Genomic DNA, 17,964 nt, shown 5'->3' on the forward strand with positions numbered 1-17,964 from the left:
CCTATGTTCATCTATTTAATACATCCCACACACAGTTACAAAGCTGTCACGTACCTGATCCGAAGCCGGAGTGTAGAGAGTGCTCCCCTTGCGGCTAGGTGCAGAGTACCCCTGGAAGTGGGACAGGGAGTGCTGTGCCCGAAGTAGCACGGGTTGCCGGTTGGGATGACCAGGATGGAAGCAGGACCCAACTTGTTGAGAAGTCCCAAGCAGGTCTGGAACACTTTGGCAAGCCAGGCAGTTACAAGGTGCAGACAGGAACAGACTGGGAGAGATACTGGAGCGAAGTCAGGAGCCAAGCCGAGGTCAAGTATTGGAGAAGACAACAGGAATCCGAGAGCAAGCCAAGGGGTCAGGAGCCAGGAGAAGCAAAGTCAGACAGTCCGGGTCGGCAACGAGAAGGCAAGATCAGCAGGTAAACAAGGCACAGGGAACACGGGAGGCTGTTGATCATCCAGCAACTAGATGTTGTGGCTGCTGGCTTTAAATAGGCCGATTGGCGCCAAGCGCCATTACGCATGGCGTACGCGCGTGCGCATTGGCGCACGCACATTCCTAACTGCGTTTGCCCGTGTTTGGGCGCGCATGCGCATTCGCGCCAATGCGCGAATTCGCTGATTCGCCAGGATATTGGTAGTTCCCTGACAGTGCCCCCCCCCTGAGGGGCAGCCTCCGGATGCCTAACAGAGCCTGTTTTTCAGGGAATCTTTTGAAAAAGTCACGTAACAGTCTGGGAGCGTGTATATTTCCAGCAGGTTCCCAAGAACTTTCCTCCAGAGAATAGCCCTTCCATTTGATTAAATACTGGACTTGCCTTCCTCGTCTACGGCAGTCCAGGATGGATTCCACTTCATATTCCGTTTCTCCATCTACTACAACTGGAGGTGGAGGCAAGCTATCTCTTCCAGGAAAAGGACCAGGGTTGGCCGGTTTAAGCAAAGACACATGGAAGACTGGGTGAATCTTGTAAGTATCTGGAAGGCATAATTCAAAGGCCACAGGATTGACCATCTTCTTGATCGGGAAGGGACCAATGAATCTTGGACCCAGCTTCTTGGATGGGCAGGCCAACTTAAGATTAAGAGTGGACAGCCACACTTTGTCTCCCACCTTCAAGGCCGGGCTATCCCTTCTTCTCTTGTCGTAGCATTCCTTATAGGCTTCTTGTGCCTTTTGCATGGTCTTCTGTAATAGCAGAAAATTTTCTTGCAGGAAGGCTACCCTATCTTGAACAGCAGGTACTGTAGTCTCAGACACAGGGTTAGGTAAAAAGGATGGGTGAAACCCATAGTTTGCAAAAAATGGAGACTGGTGGGTGGAAGCATGAATTGTATTATTGTAGGCAAACTCCGCACACGGGAGTAAGGATACCCAGTTGTCTTGCGAGAATGTGGAAAAGCAGCGGAGATATTGCTCAAGGGTTTGGTTGGTTCTTTCCGTTTGACCATTACTTTGGGGGTGATATGCTGAAGATAAGCAAACTTCAATATTCAAGGCTTTACAGAGAGACCTCCAAAATCTGGAAGTAAATTGTACTCCACGGTCGGATACAATGCTGCCGGGTAGACCATGTAGCCTCACTATTTCCTTGACAAAGGTATGTGCCGTGTCCACGGCCGAAGGAGTGCCAACCATGGGAATAAAATGGGCCATTTTGGACAAGCGGTCTACTATCCCCATAATTGTGGAGAATCCCTCTGAGGAAGGTAGGTCCACTATAAAATCCATGGACAACATCTCCCATGGTTGTTTTGGGACCGGAAGTGGTTTCAACAGACCCCAAGCTTGGACGTGACTGCCTTTACTCCGAAGGCAGGTGGTACAGGAACTCACATAGTCCTTACAGTCCTTTCTTAGGTTTGGCCACCAATAGGATCGCTGAATTAGTTCTAAGGTCTTTCGGACCCCAAAGTGACCAGCAAGTTGATGGTCATGAAGAGCTTTAAGGACCGTGAGTCTGGCTTCCTGGGGTACAAAGAACTTGTCTTCATGCAAGAAAAATTTTCCCTGTTTCTTGAGAGTAGCAGTCTCAGGAGCAGTACAGCGGGCAGAGGCCAGTTCAAGGGTGGTCCTAAGATCAGGCTGGAGTAAAAGAAAGTTTTGAGAGGACAGAATTGTACTGGGGGTGACATCCACAGGGGTTTCAGGGAACATCCGCGAGAGGGCATCTGCCTTCCCATTCTTAGAGCCTGGCCGGTATGTGAGATGGAAGTTAAACCTCGAAAAGAATAGTGCCCATCTGGCCTGCCGAGGTCTTAGGCGTTTGGCTGATCTGAGATATTCGAGGTTCTTGTGGTCCGTGAATATCATTATTGGGTGGGCTGCTCCCTCCAGCAAATATCGCCATTCTTCTAATGCGGCCTTGATGGCCAATAGTTCTCGGTCCCCTACATCGTAGTTCTTCTCGGGCTGACTGAGTTTTCTAGAAAAAAACGCTACTGGGTGAAGCAATGCCTTGGGTCCCTGGCGTTGCGATAGGACTGCTCCCGTGGCCATTTCTGAAGCATCCACTTCAAGGACGTAAGGTAAGGCTGGGTCTGGGTGTTGTAGCACAGGAGCACTGGTGAATACAGCCTTGAGCTTGTCAAATGCACTTTGGGCCTCTGGGGACCATTGGAACCGAGTGTTTTGCCGAGTCATTTGCGTAATGGGGGCAATGATGCGGGAAAAGTCCTTAATAAACCTTCGGTAAAAGTTTGCGAAACCCACAAACCTTTGGATGCCCTTTTTGTCAGAGGGGGCAGGCCACTCCAGGATGGCAGACACTTTCTGAGGGTCCATTGCTATTCCATCAGTGGAGATAATCAGGCCCAGAAATTGTATGGATGACTTCTCGAATTCACATTTTTCTGCTTTAGCATAAAGCCCGTGTTTTCTGAGAGTGGCCAATACTTTTTGTACATGTATTCTGTGCAACTCCAGGGTAGTAGAAAAAATAAGGATGTCGTCTAAATAAACGATGAGGAAATTGTCCAGGAATTCTCGGAAAATATCATTTACCAGGTGCTGGAAAGTGGCGGGGGCATTACACAGCCCGAAGGGCATAACCAAGTATTCAAAATGCCCGAAACGGGTTCGAAAGGCAGTCTTCCATTCATCGCCCTCGCGGATCCGCACCAAATTATAGGCACCTCGTAAGTCTAATTTAGTAAAGACTTGAGCAGAACGAAACCTCTGGAAGAGCTCAGGAACGAGAGGGAGTGGGTACCGGTTTTTTATAGTTATTTTATTCAAGTCCCTGTAGTCCACACATGGCCTGAGAGTGTGGTCTTTTTTCTCCACGAAGAAGATTCCGGCTCCGGCCGGAGAGGAAGAAGGACGAATGAAGCCCTTGCTGAGGTTTTCATCGATGTATTGCCGTAGGGCTTCAAGTTCTGTCTCTGAAAGTGGAAAAATACGGCCAAAAGGGATCTCAGCACCAGGCAACAATTCTATTGGGCAATCATAGGGACGGTGAGGTGGTAGAGAGTCCGCCTTCTTCTTATCAAATACGTCCAGAAAACTATGATAGGCGGAAGGAACGTCTTGGCTGGCATTGGAAACAGGCTGAATGGCAAGACAGCTGGCAGGAGGAGGTATCTCAGGAGTCATACAATGTTGGAGGCAGTACACTGATTTGAAGGATACTTCTCCTTTGGACCAGTCTATCAACGGGTTATGGGCCCGTAGCCACGGAATTCCCAGAATTACAGGAAACATAGGTGAAGGAAGGACGTCAAAGTGAAGAAGTTCCTTATGGCCAGGGCCAGTAGTGGCAAGTACGGGTAAGGTTTCCTGAATGACGGGCCCGGACCTGGGGGTGGTGCCGTCTGCAAGGTGGATTTCCAGTTTATGGCGCTTGGTCTGGAGTGGAATGTGAAGGTTTCTTGCCACAGAGATATCCAGGAAACAGCTGCAGGCTCCGGAATCAATGATTGCTGGCAGCTTGATCTCTCCTTCTGCTACCTGTAATGAAACAAGAAGGACTAGGTGAGCGGGAGAGGGTCCCGGAATTTGGAGATGCAGATGGTTGAAAGCAGCGGGCTTACTTGGTCTCACTGGGCAGTCACGGAGAAAGTGTCCATCTTCCCCACAGTAAAGACATAAGTTCAATTGCCTGCGACGAAGCCTTTCAGCAGGGGTTAAGGCTGTGCGGACCACTCCGATCTGCATAGGCTCTTCAGGAGACATTGGGTTGGTAGCAGTGGGTAGAGGAGCAGGAGATGGTGGCACCTTGGGTAACATCCAAGTAGGCTGATAAGACTGAGCTCGTTCAGACCTGCGTTCCCGCAAACGTCTGTCCAATTGGATGGCGAGTTGAATGAGCCCCTCTAATGAGGTGGGGGTCTCTACTCGTGCCAACTCATCTTTCAGGGTTTCAGACAGACCTAACCGATATTGGTATTTGAGGGCGGCCTCATTCCACCCTGTGTCTGCGGCCCACCTACGAAAGTCCACTGTGTAATCCTCTACAGGGCGTCGGCCTTGCTGTAGCTTATGGAGCGTAGCCTCGGCAGTGGCCATACGTTGTGGGTCATCGTACAGCTGTGCCATAGCCTCGAAGAAAACCTCAACGGAACTGACAGCAGGATCCTTCTGTTCCAGTAACTGATGGGCCCAGGACTGGGGTTCATCAGACAACAGGGAAATAATAAACCCCACTTTAACTGTCTCTAAAGAAAAAGTTCTGGGTTGCAGGGCCAGGTATAACAGGCAGGCATTTTTGAATGACCTAAACTTGCGGCGATCCCCCGAGAAGCGTTCAGGTATAGGTACTCTTGGTTCTGGAGGCGGAGCCATCATCGTAGGAGTTGGAGCTGACTGTGCTGAAGTTGCAGGAGCGGAGGTGGAGACTGCAGCGGGTGGATCTGAAGTCGCTGCCAGAGATGGTGCAGTCAGGTACTGTAAACGGCCTTCCAGTTGGAAGTACCCATCCTGAAGATTCTTCACCGCCTGGGTTAATGCAGTCACTTGCTGGCACAGGGCTTCCAGCGGGGAGGCACCTCTCTCGGCTTCTGACATGGCTGGATGATACTGTCACGTACCTGATCCGAAGCCGGAGTGTAGAGAGTGCTCCCCTTGCGGCTAGGTGCAGAGTACCCCTGGAAGTGGGACAGGGAGTGCTGTGCCCGAAGTAGCACGGGTTGCCGGTTGGGATGACCAGGATGGAAGCAGGACCCAACTTGTTGAGAAGTCCCAAGCAGGTCTGGAACACTTTGGCAAGCCAGGCAGTTACAAGGTGCAGACAGGAACAGACTGGGAGAGATACTGGAGCGAAGTCAGGAGCCAAGCCGAGGTCAAGTATTGGAGAAGACAACAGGAATCCGAGAGCAAGCCAAGGGGTCAGGAGCCAGGAGAAGCAAAGTCAGACAGTCCGGGTCGGCAACGAGAAGGCAAGATCAGCAGGTAAACAAGGCACAGGGAACACGGGAGGCTGTTGATCATCCAGCAACTAGATGTTGTGGCTGCTGGCTTTAAATAGGCCGATTGGCGCCAAGCGCCATTACGCATGGCGTACGCGCGTGCGCATTGGCGCACGCACATTCCTAACTGCGTTTGCCCGTGTTTGGGCGCGCATGCGCATTCGCGCCAATGCGCGAATTCGCTGATTCGCCAGGATATTGGTAGTTCCCTGACAAAAGCACTCCCTAGGAGCACACTTAACCCTTTGCTCGCCCCTGGTGTTAACCTCTGCCCTGCCAGTTTCAGTACAGTAACAGTGCATATTTTTAGCACTGATTAATGTAGCAATGTCACTGGTCCCCACAAAAGTGTAATTTAGGTGCCCGATCTGTCCACCGCATTACTAGTAAAAAAATAAATAAACAAATATGAAAAATCTATCCCTTAGTTTGTAGACATAACTTTTGCACAAACCAATCAATATACACGTATTAGGATTTCTCTATCGTTCATTGACGGACGCAGTCCTCTGATGCATATCAGTAGGGTAATACCGCCCCCTACAGGAGTAGGACACTAGGCGGAAAGAATTTCTGGCTTCGCCTATGAGTATACCCTCTCTCTTCCTGCATAGGATGTCAGTTTTAATCTGCCTAGACAGGAGTAAGGACCTAAGTTCCTTGCTGGCATCTTTGGTCCTGGCATAGAAGTATTTTTTTATTTAGATTTTTAATTTACCAAGTATTGAGTGCATACTATACTGTACATGGACATACTTTTCACTAAGCCAACATTTCTGTATTAAAAATACTTTTTTTTTTTTATTGGTATTTTTGGTATGGTGTTATTTTTTATTTATCTCTAATGATCTATTTTTTTGAGATAATTAATTTAGGGTTTTGCTAGCTGTAACCTGTGACGAGACCAATCTCGCCACTGGGCGTTGGAGAAGCCTGGTTGCTCGCCTCCTGCAATGGGACTATGGACCCTCTCTTCAGCCCAGGCTAAACGTAAACCCCATGGCAATTTGACTGTGTTTGTGGCATCTGAGCGCTGTTTGGATATGTTGAGTGCTCAGATCCGGGCTATCTGGGGATGGGTTGAATGTAGGGGTTCTGTTCAGTAGACTGGGAGTTATGCATTTTTGTGTCTTTTTGTGTTTCTTTAAACATGTGGCTAATGGAGCCTTGCCTCTCCTGGAAGCTAAAACGTATTCCTGTAAACTGTAAGGAACAGGAAGCCAACTCCTAATATGGGCATTACAGGAAGTTCTGAGGAGACGGGCGGTCTATTGACACTCAGAGTGATGTGTATTGAGGGCTCGTTAGGGAACCATTGTTCTGTGTCTGACTGTTGTGTGCATTGATTGCCCCCTGGGGCTTCTGTCTCCTTGCATTGGTCAAAGCTATCTGACCAATCCCTGTTGACTCATTTTCAAGCCCTCATTTGCATATGCTGGAGAGGACCTTGGTGAGAACTGCAAGTGCTTTGCAATTGACCAATGGGAAGGCGGTTGTTGGGGGAGGGATGTTCCAATTTCTGTATAAAAGTGTGCTCTGTTCTTCCAATAAATGTTGTTCCTGTTTTACCCTCATCTCGGAGCTTTGTCTCGTTATTGGGGGAATCTGCTGCAGGGATTGCTATGGTCTTCCATACTCCCTTAGAGAATCACTAAGCTCTTTTAAGAGCTTGTGTAAGAGCTTGTTCGTGCTGCACTCTCTGGGGAAAGAGAGGTTCACCCACAGGAACCTGGGGCCTTGTCGTTGGTCCAGGGTGGGTAGGAGATGCCAAGACCCTAACCAAGCTGCGGCGGTTCGTGGAGTCTGAAGTGCTTACGGTGTCTGGTGGAGTGCTTGGAGCCCTCGGGAAGCACTAGGAGCATCTGTCAACGGAGGTACCTGCTCAGGGGTGCCCTGTTCCGTAACATAACCATAATCCTCAAAATTTAAAGAAAGAAATGCTTGAAATATTTTACTCGTTGTATAATGAATCTATATAATACGAGTTTCACTTTTTGAATTATTGAAATAAAATAACTTTTTGATGATCTAATTGAGGGTTTTTTTTTTTTGTTTGTTTTCCTAAAGTTTACTACCGCCTACAAAATTTGGCAGCCGTGGTTGGTGTAATGAGCACTACCTTTTCTTATTCATTGTGTAGGTTTTGTGTTTCAGGATCTCATTGCCTGTTTTTTTGGGTGGGTTGAACCTCCCCATATTTTTTCCATTATGTTTCTTGTGCTACTTTGGTGTTTAATGTGCCATTTTTGTTTGTGCGGGAAGTATGTGCTTCCGGCCTTGTGATGTTTGTCATTATGCTAAATTTGTACCATCACATAAGTTCAGTAAAGAACAATTTTGGTGGTTTAAAGTTTACTACCGCTTTAACAAGAACTCCTATGGCGACTTTGCATACCTAAATAATTGTTTTACATTTTTAGAAACTTTTAATAGAAACCCTATTCTGTTGTTTGTATTTTTTTTTTAATTTTTCCAATAAGGTAGTGTTTAGGTATGGCAGTTTGTACATAGTTACATTGGTCCAGCCTAAACCAATGTAAGTAGGTATGTGCTATACCTGTGGGATCCCTGTGGAATCTGGAAATCCCTGTACTAGACAACCAATACTAGAGTGATTGCCCCTAGCTTTCGAGTCCAATGCCGAGTGGCTGCCCTGTGGCTTACTGAACACAGGGGGTCGCCTGCTCCTCATGGGTGCCTTTCAGAGAACACTTTGCACTTCCTCAATGAATACAAAGTGTACTGTACAAGTGATTGGACAAGAGGGTGATCATGACATCACCGCCCTGCCTCTCCACCACTTCCAATCAGAGAATGCTTTGTATTCAATGAAAAAATGCAAAGTGTTGCCTGAAAGGCACTCCTGCTGAACCAGCCACTTCCTGTGTTCACAATGCAGCAGAGCAGCCGCTCGATACGGGACCCAGGAGATCATTGAAGTTTCAGTGCTAGTGTAAGATCATTGAAGTTTCAGTTCAGTGTAAGTTCTAGATTTTTCTTGAGGATCCCACAGGTATGGCACATACATGTTTAAAATTGCTGGAACTCACGCATGGCTTCCAATAGTGAGACTGCTGCACAAAAAGGTATTTGAATACTGTACTACAAAACTCTATAAAAATAATGTACTCTATCCCAACCAAAAATCTTTAAGATGATAAAAAAAAAATCACCTATAATCATATATACCAAATCCGGTATACACATAAGGTTTTCTTTACACCACTCTATCGGACCGTGCATGTTGACGTCACTCTGCTAGCTCCGGCTGATGCGTTTCCTCTCAATGGGCCTCATCTGGGATTGGAGGTAGCCTCCATTTCCATATGACGCCCACTGAGGGGAAATGGTCAGATAGAGTGGTGGAATGGCCACATCGTTCGGTAGAATGGTCCGATAGAGTGGTGGAACAGCAGCGTCGGTGGGATGTTCGTATGCCTTATAAAGTTACTCAGTCTGTAAGTGCAATATCTTATGCTTTTAAATAAACCTTTTATACAGTAATGCACAATGAGCTCTCCTCCTCACTTATAATACGCTGCCTGGCCAAAAAAAAAGTCGCCACCAAAAAAAAAAGGTCACACACTCGAATATTTAATTGGCTTTTATTACGGCACACGTTCGCTGTGGCATTGTTTCGATAAGCTTCTGCAATGTCACAAGATTTATTTCCGTCCAGTATTGCATTAATTTTTCACCAAGATCTTGTATTGATGATGGGAGAGTCGGACCACTGCGCAAAGCCTTCTCCAGCACATCCCAAAGATTCTCAATGGGGTTAAGTTCTGGACTCTATGGTGGCTAATCCATGTGTGAAAATTATGTCTCATGCTCCTTGAACCACTCTTTCACAATCTGAGCCCGATGAATCCTGGCATTGCCATCCTGGAATATGCCCGTGCCATCAGGGAAGAAAAAAATCAATTGATGGAATAACCTGCTCATTCAGTATATTCAGGTAGTCAGCTGACCTCATTCTTTGGGCACACGCAGTAACTATCCAATAGGATAGCTATTGCATGCTTAGTTTAGTTTGTTTCTTAGGTAATTCCAGGTGGCAACTTTTTTTTTTTTTTTTGGCCAAGCCGTGTATATAGGCTGGAGCCGGGAACGTATCAGGACATTTGGGAACCATTTGTGAGCGAGCTGGGCCTTCTTTATAGAGGAGATATCTAAGCGCTTTCTCCTTGTGGGATCATGCATTCTGGTAAGCAGCTTGTTTGTTTGCACAAGCCCAGGGGTGGAAGTGAAGTGGTGCCAACTATAGAGTCATTTCAGTGGACCGCACAAGAGCACTTTCCTCCTTTGCACTGAGATGGACATTAGTTGGACTGTAATTTTTTTCATAAAATTCTTTATTTTCTGTTTTACAGTCACCATTGAATTTGTGCACATGAGATATACAGTAACGATTTAAAAATTTGTTTTGTGTGCACATTTTATTTTAACTTAAGCTATATTTGTTTTTGTCCATTGCACTTTAAATGAAATGTTCACTTTGTGAAATTATTTTGAATTTTTTTGCACTTTTATTGTATGAATTCTTTGCACAATTGATTAGCAAGCCTTATGTTCATACTTGATTTGGTATATATGATTATGGGTGTTTTTTTACAATTTTAAAGCATTTTGGTTGGGATAGCGCACATTATTATTATTTTTATGGCACATACATACGAATATAGATCCAAGCTTGAGTAGTGTACCAAAACTGTGATCTTGCCATACTTAAACTGCAACTTGAATATTTTTTTTTTTTTTTTTATGGTGAAACATGAAGTGATATAACCAAGGGAACTGTGAGTGGCAATGTTTATTTGCAGGCCCAAAGACTTTTATTTTTTTAAGCCTACTGCCTACCTGTGATCACTCTGTCATAGTTGACATGGTGATCTCACGATCGGGTACTACTGTGTTTGGCTCCCGTTATTCACTATAAGCGACAGCCAGGATTGAGAGCCAGCAGCCACTCAAATGGCACTCTTCCACTACAAGTACCGGCTCGGCTCCACTCGGCACTGCTTGGCTCTGTTTGGTATGGTACTGCATGGTACCGCATGGTACGGTGTTGGAACGGTTCGGTATGGTTTGCTTTTCCACTAAAGTAAAGTGGGTGGGATAACAACGACTCTCTGACCAATCAGTGGCTAGTAGTGACAAACAGTCAAGGCTGCATGCAAAGGATTGTGGGATATGGTACCAGTACAGCCCTCTTGGAACCACAACCGAGGTGGTACTGTTTAAGCGAGCCGTACCGTTCGGTTCCATGTAGTGGAAAAGCGTCGCCGTACCGTACCGAACCGTTCCAACACCATACCATGTGGTACCATGCAGTGGAAAAAGACAAAAGTGAGCTGAATCTGTTTGGTTCCATGCAGTGGAAAAGCACCAAAAGTATTGTGTGTAGTATGACTCAGATGAAGATCAGATCACATTTAAGGCACAAATTCCAAAGGCCCATGTCACAGAAGGTAATCTGTAGCTGGTGACAGCCGCGGTTTTCAGGGAAGCTGCTTCTTTGCTGTCATTCCCCTTCCAAATGGTCTGGCAAAGGAGTGAGACCATTGGAGCAGGTGAGTGTTCTTTCGGCTCTATTAGCGACCCTGTTGCTAGCGAGTTGCTTCTAGCAACAGAAGCACTAGTGTGACATGATCCTAAGGGGCCACAAACCTCTTCTGATGTATTTTAGCAAAGAAGATGCTTGATGATTACATTGATCTTGTTAGTACTGCTCCTCTGCATCCAGAGAGTGGAAAACAGTACTGCAGGTCTTCAAGCACAGTCGCTTAGTGGTTAGCACTAATACCTTGCAGCATTAGGGTCCTTCATGGCCTGATCAGGACACTATTTGCATGGAGTTTTCATGTTCTCTTGAGTGGCCTTCCTCCAGGTACTCTGGTTTTTTTCTTCACACTCCAAAGACTTTATGTTGATTTAATTGACTCCTGTCTAAATTGGGCCTCCCTAATATCCGTGTGTTTGCATTTGAGAAAAGGAGCTTAGATTGTAATCTCCTTGAAGGCAAGGACTGATGTGAATGTGCAATATGCAAAGTGCTATGTTAAATGTTGGTGCTATAAAAAAAAAAAAAATGTAATAAATGAAAATACAGTAAAAAGCCCTAAACAATTAAATCCAGTCCGATTAGTTTACATTTCATAATGTCCTACTGCCAATCCGATTGCTGTTGTGCAGGAAGTTATGAGGATACTTTAGGTAGTTATTCTAGAACTTTTTTCAAACATGTTAAAATATATACAGTGCCTTTTAAAAAAAGAATTTATACCCCTTGAAATTTTCCACATTTTGTAATGTTACAACCAAAAACATAAATGTATTTTATTGGGATTTTATGTGATAGACCGACACAAAGTGGCACATAATTGTGGAATGGAAGGAAAATGATAAATGGATTTTAAAATGTTTTACAAATAAATATGTAAAAAGTGTTGCATGCATTTGTATTCAGCCAATACTTTGTAGAACACCTTTCCCTGCAATTATAGCTGCAAGTCTTTTTGGGGATGTCTCTACCAGCTTTGCACATCTAGAGAGTGACATTTTTTGTCCTTTCTTTGCAAAATAGCTCAAGCTCTGTCAGTTTGGATGGAGAGTGTCTGTGAACAGCAATTGTCAAGTCTTGCCACTTTGACTGGGCCATTCTAACACATAAATATGCTTTGATCCAAACCATTCCATTGTAGCTCTAGCTGTATGTTTAGAGTCGTTGTCCTGCTGGAAGGCGAACCTTCGCCCCAGTATCAAGTCTTTTGCTGACTCTAAGATGTTTTTTTCTAAGATTGCCCTGTTTTTGGCTCCATCCATCTTCCCATCAACTCTGACCAGCTTCCCAGTCACTGTGGAAGAAAAGCATCCCCACAACGTGGAAATGCCACCACCATGTTTCAGGGTGGGAGTTGGTTTGTTCAGGGTGATGTGCAGTGTTTCCTGTCACACATAGCATTTTGCTTTTAGGCCAAAAAGTTAAATTTTGGTCTTATCTGACCAGAGCACCTTCTTCCACATGTTTGCTGTGTCCCCTACATGGCTTCTTGCAAACTGGACTTTTTATGGCTTTCATTCAACAATAGCTTTCTTCTTGCCACTCCTCCATAAAGGCCAGATTTGTGGAGTGCATGACTAATAGTTGTCCCGTGGACAGATTCTCCCATCTAAACTATGGATCTCTGCAGCTCCTCCAGAGTTACCATGGGCCTTTTGGCTGTTTCTCTGATTAATGCTCTCCTTGCCCGGCCTGTCAGTTTAGGTGGACGGCCATGTCTTGGTAGGTTTGCAGTTGTGTCATACTCTTTTAATTTTCAGATAATGGATTGAACAGTGCTTTGTGAGATGGTCTAAGATATTTTTTTATAACTTAACCCTGCTTTTAACTTCTTCACCTTCTCTGACCTGTTCCTTGATGCTGTTTGTTCAATAAGGTTCTCTAACAAACCGCCGAGAACCTCACAGAATAGCTGTATTTATACTGAGATTAAATTACACACAGGTCTATTTACTAATTAGGTGACTTAAAGGCAATTGATCCCACTAGATTTGAGTTAGGGGTATCAGAGTAAAGGGGCTGAATACAAATGCACGCCACAGTTTTTAAATATTTTATTTGTAAAAAATTTTGAAAACCATTTATCATTTGCCTTCCACTTCACAATTGTGTGCCACTTTGTGTCGGTCTATCACATAAAATCCCAATAAAATACATTTAGGTTTTTGGTTCTAACCTGACAATATATGGAACATTTTTAAGGGGTATAAATACCTTGTCAAGGCACTGTAACTGTTTAAAGAGATTTTACCTCAGAACTTTTGTAATATTGGTCTTCTAATATTCCCCTATACCAGGGGTCTCCAAACTATCTAAACAAAGCACCAGCCCTTCAGAAATTGGGGAGGGGGGGGGCAGAATGTGGCCAGTGAGAGAAGAAAATGCCCCAGTATCAGGGGGAGTATACAATGTCTCAGATTTGGTGGTCAAATGGAGTAAGTATATTACATTGCGCTAGTTGTGTTGAGTAGAAGGAGAAATAGTGCCTCGTAGTTTGTGTCAGCGGGAGGAATAGTGCCTCAAAGTTTGTGTCAGTGGCAGGAATAGTGTTCCCAACATTGGTGTCACTGCAAGAAATAGTGCCTCATCATTGGTGTCAATGAGAGGAATAGTGATCCCAACTTTGGTGTCAGTGGGGAAGGATAGTGCCCCATTATTGGTGTCAATGGGGAGGATCGCGTCCAATCATTGGCTTATCTTGAGAAATAGGGTTCCAGCATTGCTCTTAGTGGGAGGAATGGTGCCCAAGGGCTGTATAAAGGTAACCACAGGGCCACATCCAGCCCACGAGCCACAGTTTGGAGGCCACTGGCCTATACTATTGTTACAGTGGCCTATATGCTACTGATTCAGCTATCGTACAGGATTATGGCAATTGTTTGCATACAAAATACACTGAACTCCATTTATTTCATTATGTCTGAAAACGTCATCTGTTGTGTATTGACAGGCCATTGTTGTGACTGATGGCGAGCGTATCCTCGGCCTTGGAGACCTGGGAAGTTACGGCATGGGAATCCCCGTGGGCAAATTGGCTCTATATACCGCCTGTGGAGGAGTTCACCCACAGCAGTGTCTCCCTGTATTACTGGATGTTGGCACGGACAATGAGGTAAGCTGCCCAATTCCAATCTCTGTAAGTGATAGTTTTTTTTTTTTTTTTTTGTTTCTGTACGCACTGGTGCTAAAAAGATTACATAATCTTTTCTTGCCTTACATGCCAATCTGAATGCATTCTTACCATAGGGTATGCCATAGTATCACCTATACACATTCTATAGTGCAAAGCTCAGTAATTCAGCATCCAATGCAGAGACCAGAGCATCCTCTCATAAGCAATTTCAACCCCACTAGTATAGTGGGAGTACAAATGGGACAGCCAAATTGAATACACATGTCATATACACTATATTTCCAAAAGTATTGGGACGCCTGCCTTTACATGAACATGAACTTTATTGGCATCTCAGTCTTAGTCCGTAGGGTTCAATACTGAGTTGGCCCACCCTCTGCACCTATAACAGCTTCTACTCTTCTAGTAAGGCTGTCCCCACATTTAGGAGTGTGTCTATGGGAATGTTTGACCATTTTTCCAGAAGGGCATTTGTAAGGTCAGGCACTGCTATTGGACGAGAAGGCCTGGCTCACAGTCTTCACTCGAATTCATCACAAAGATGTTCTATTGGGTTGAGGCCAGTCAAGTTCCTCCACCCCAAACTCTCTCATCCATGTCTTTATGGACCTTGCTTTGTGCACTGGTCCAAATCATTTGCTGGAGGGGAGATTATGGTGTGGGGTTGTCTTTCAGGAGTTGGGCTTGGCCCCTTAGTTGCAGTGAAGTGAACTCTTAAGGCGTGAGCATACCAAGACATGTTGGACAATTTCATGCTCCCAACTTTGTGGAAACAGTTTGAAGATGGCCCCTTCCTGTTCCAACATGACTATGCACCAGTGCACAAAGCAAGGCCCATAAAGACATGGATGATTTTTAAAGTCTACTTTCTTCTAAGGTAGTTCTGACAGCCTGGAGGTATGTTTTGGGTCATTATTTTGCTGTAGGGTGAACCCCTGACCCCCCCTAGGTGTATTTCAGAGGATATTGCAGGATGTTGCAGAATTCTGTGGTAGTAGTATTGGTTCAGGATGCCATTCACTCTGTGCTAGTTGATAACTCTGGATCCAGAAAAAGAGACCAAGACCATCACCCTTCCTTCCATGTTTGGCAGTTGGTATCACACACTGAGGAACCATCCTTTCACCTACTCAACGGCATACAAAGACCCTGCGTGATGAACCAAAGATCTCAAATTTTGATTAATCAATCCATAAGACCTTCTTTCAATTGCCTCTTTTACATGTTTTGTCATCTTAGCAATGGCTTTCTTACAGCCACTCAACCTGTTAAACCTGAAGCTTGAAATCTTCTCTTAACAGTTGAAACTGAGACGCGCTTACTTCGGAAGCTGTTGTCCTGTGAGCCGCCTGTCACACAAATTGTTGACTCCCAGAAACTTGTCTTCTGATTCTGTTGTGGATTGGGGTGTGCCAGACCTCCTCCTGTCAGAGTTTCCTCCAGTTTTTCAAGTGCCTTTTTATGGTGTGGGAAACTATACTCACGGACACCTTGGTCTTCTTTGCAATTTTCTCTATAGGAAAGACCTACACTTTCAAGGGGTCATAATGGTCTGTCTTTCCTTGTTAATTGCCCTTTTCTCACCATGTCCCCTCCCGCTTCTTTGGAATGACAGCCGAGCAGCTTCTCCGCCGCATCGGTTGTCATTAAGACAGCCAACCTTCGGCTTTGGACGCGGGTACCGGGGTGATGCCTCTAGCTGCAGGCATCACTTCAGTACAAGCATTTTCCCAAAATATTGGCAATATCGGTAAATCAAAGGCCGATTCCGATATATCGGGTAAAGTGTATATCAGCCACCGATATATCGGTGTTGCCGATAATCGGTCGATCACTACAATATACTATTCCTGCAGTACAATTCTGCCCAAATATTGCTTTAAAGGGTGTAGTAACACTGCTTTTATACAGACAGAGAGCTTGAAAATAATCAACAAAAGTTGGGACACCTGTAGGAATTGTTAGCATAACCTTTGAGCCCCCGTTTACATCAGCACGATTTTACATGCGATTTGACAGGTCAAATTGCATGTCAAATCGCAGCCTATTGCCGGCAATTGGAACGCCCCATTCAATGCGCCGCCGACCTTGCGGCACCTCACAGATTTCCAAAACTAGTTCCTGCACTACTTTTGGAGACTTCTGGGGCGACCTCAATAGATATCTGTGCATGATCACGCACAGATGTCCTTCAAGTTGTCCCCAAAGTCGGACTAAAATGCGGCTTTGAAATCGTGTGATTTCAGATGAAGATGCACGATTTCAAAGCCCTTTTCAGTGTGAACAAGAGCTAAAGGCTTAATTTACTTACATTGCTGCTGAACAGCTGTGAGTTGTTAGCCAATTACTTCTTCCCTGTAAAAGGCCTTTTTTGTATATTATTTTTCAGTTTTTTGCTAAAATATACTTTTTTTTTTTTCACCTCTAACAGTTTACCACTTACCTTTGTACTATTTCATATTATTCACTGGACTGGATAACTTTCAGAAAAAAAATGTTAAAATGGGGACCTTTTAAATCTTTTGACTGGTAGTGCATGACCGGGACTGTGTGTCCTGGTCATCATTATTAAACTAGATAGAACAGACTGCAGGTGAACACTGAAAATAGATCTAATCATCCTTAAAAATCCTTTTAAAATATAAATAATAATAAGGGCACAATTATCAAACAGCGAACATACACGCGAGTGGTCTAGTATATTTTTCTACATTACTTTGATTGCCCTAATGATCAGAAGAAACTTTTTTAAATATATTTATTTACCCACCCATCTGTGTATTTCTTATCCGTGTTCTTATTCTTCGAAGTAACCACTGCAGATTGCATATGAATAAGCAGAACCTTTTGAATGGTTTAATGTACCACCCATCTGTGTATTGCTTTATACGTATTATTCGATGATTCTTTGTATCCACTTCAGACTCAAGATTGCAGACAAATCATACTAAATTGCACTGTGATGACCTTTACAGCTTATAGTAAAATGCTTATTGAAATGTAGATGGATTTGAATATCATTTTTTATTGTCTGTGCCTCTACCCCACTGAACTGATTTTCCTATTTTATTTGCATTCATTCAAACAAGTGTAGCACCCTACAGGTAGGTGCTAGGTAAAAGTATAGTGGGCCTTGGTTGCCTAACAGCAGGGCCATCATTTCAGCTGGCTGTCATGTCTCCCAGGTGTGTCTGCTGAGAGGGGAGCCACCCCACTGGCTCCATGAGAGGATTCTCATTGGGCAGTGGAGGAAATCCAATCAGAGACACATTCAGGCCTGTATCTACCCCAGAAGGCAGATTCTGCCCCAGAGGATTCTGGGAGTGGGTATAAGTTTGAGGATAACGTATGACGCAGCATCTTTGGTGGGAAGCAGAGTCCCAGGAGGGAGAGTACGGCTGTCTCTCCTCTTGTCAGGGGGATCGGGTGTCCCAGGTGGCTGCCTGGGAATCCAGAGGATGCTGAGTTGAGCTGCAGGAGGGATCAGGTGTGCCGAGGACCAGTGGAGGAAGAGGGGTCAGTTCCAGGAAAGCCTGCCAAGGTCGTGAGTACTGTGAACTGCCTCTAGGGGTCTGCCAAGTGTAGAGGGGACCACTCCAGAGAAGGTTCCAGGGATCCAAGAGTCAGCTAGCTGTTAAAGGGGGTGCCTAGTTAAAGGGGGTGCCTAGTCAGAGGACCCCAAAGTGTTAGAGGGGGTACCTAGTCAGAGCATCCTGAAGAGCTGATGTGTGCAGTGTGTAGTGTGTAGTGTACAGAGTTAAGAGTTGCAGCGGCACAAGCAATGACAAGGAGCTACCTCGGTCAGTGAAGGACTGAAGTGACTTTTGAGCTAAATTGAGTGTCAAGAGTCATGAGTTCTACAGTCC

General features: G+C 45.0%; 1 protein-coding gene across 1 annotated transcript in view; it reads left to right on the plus strand.

Moving 5' to 3' along the window:
- The window catches only part of ME3 (malic enzyme 3), a 306,056-nt gene that overhangs the window by 140,999 nt on the left and 147,093 nt on the right, over positions 1–17,964 (plus strand). Inside the window, exon 5 of the mRNA XM_082248513.1 lies at positions 13,916–14,077. Coding sequence (XP_082104639.1) covers positions 13,916–14,077 — 162 coding nt within the window. The remainder of the gene's footprint in view (positions 1–13,915; positions 14,078–17,964) is intronic.

The sequence above is a fragment of the Pelophylax lessonae genome, assembly GCF_965119305.1.
Source record: "Pelophylax lessonae genome assembly, chromosome: 2".
Classification (NCBI taxonomy): domain Eukaryota; kingdom Metazoa; phylum Chordata; class Amphibia; order Anura; family Ranidae; genus Pelophylax; species Pelophylax lessonae.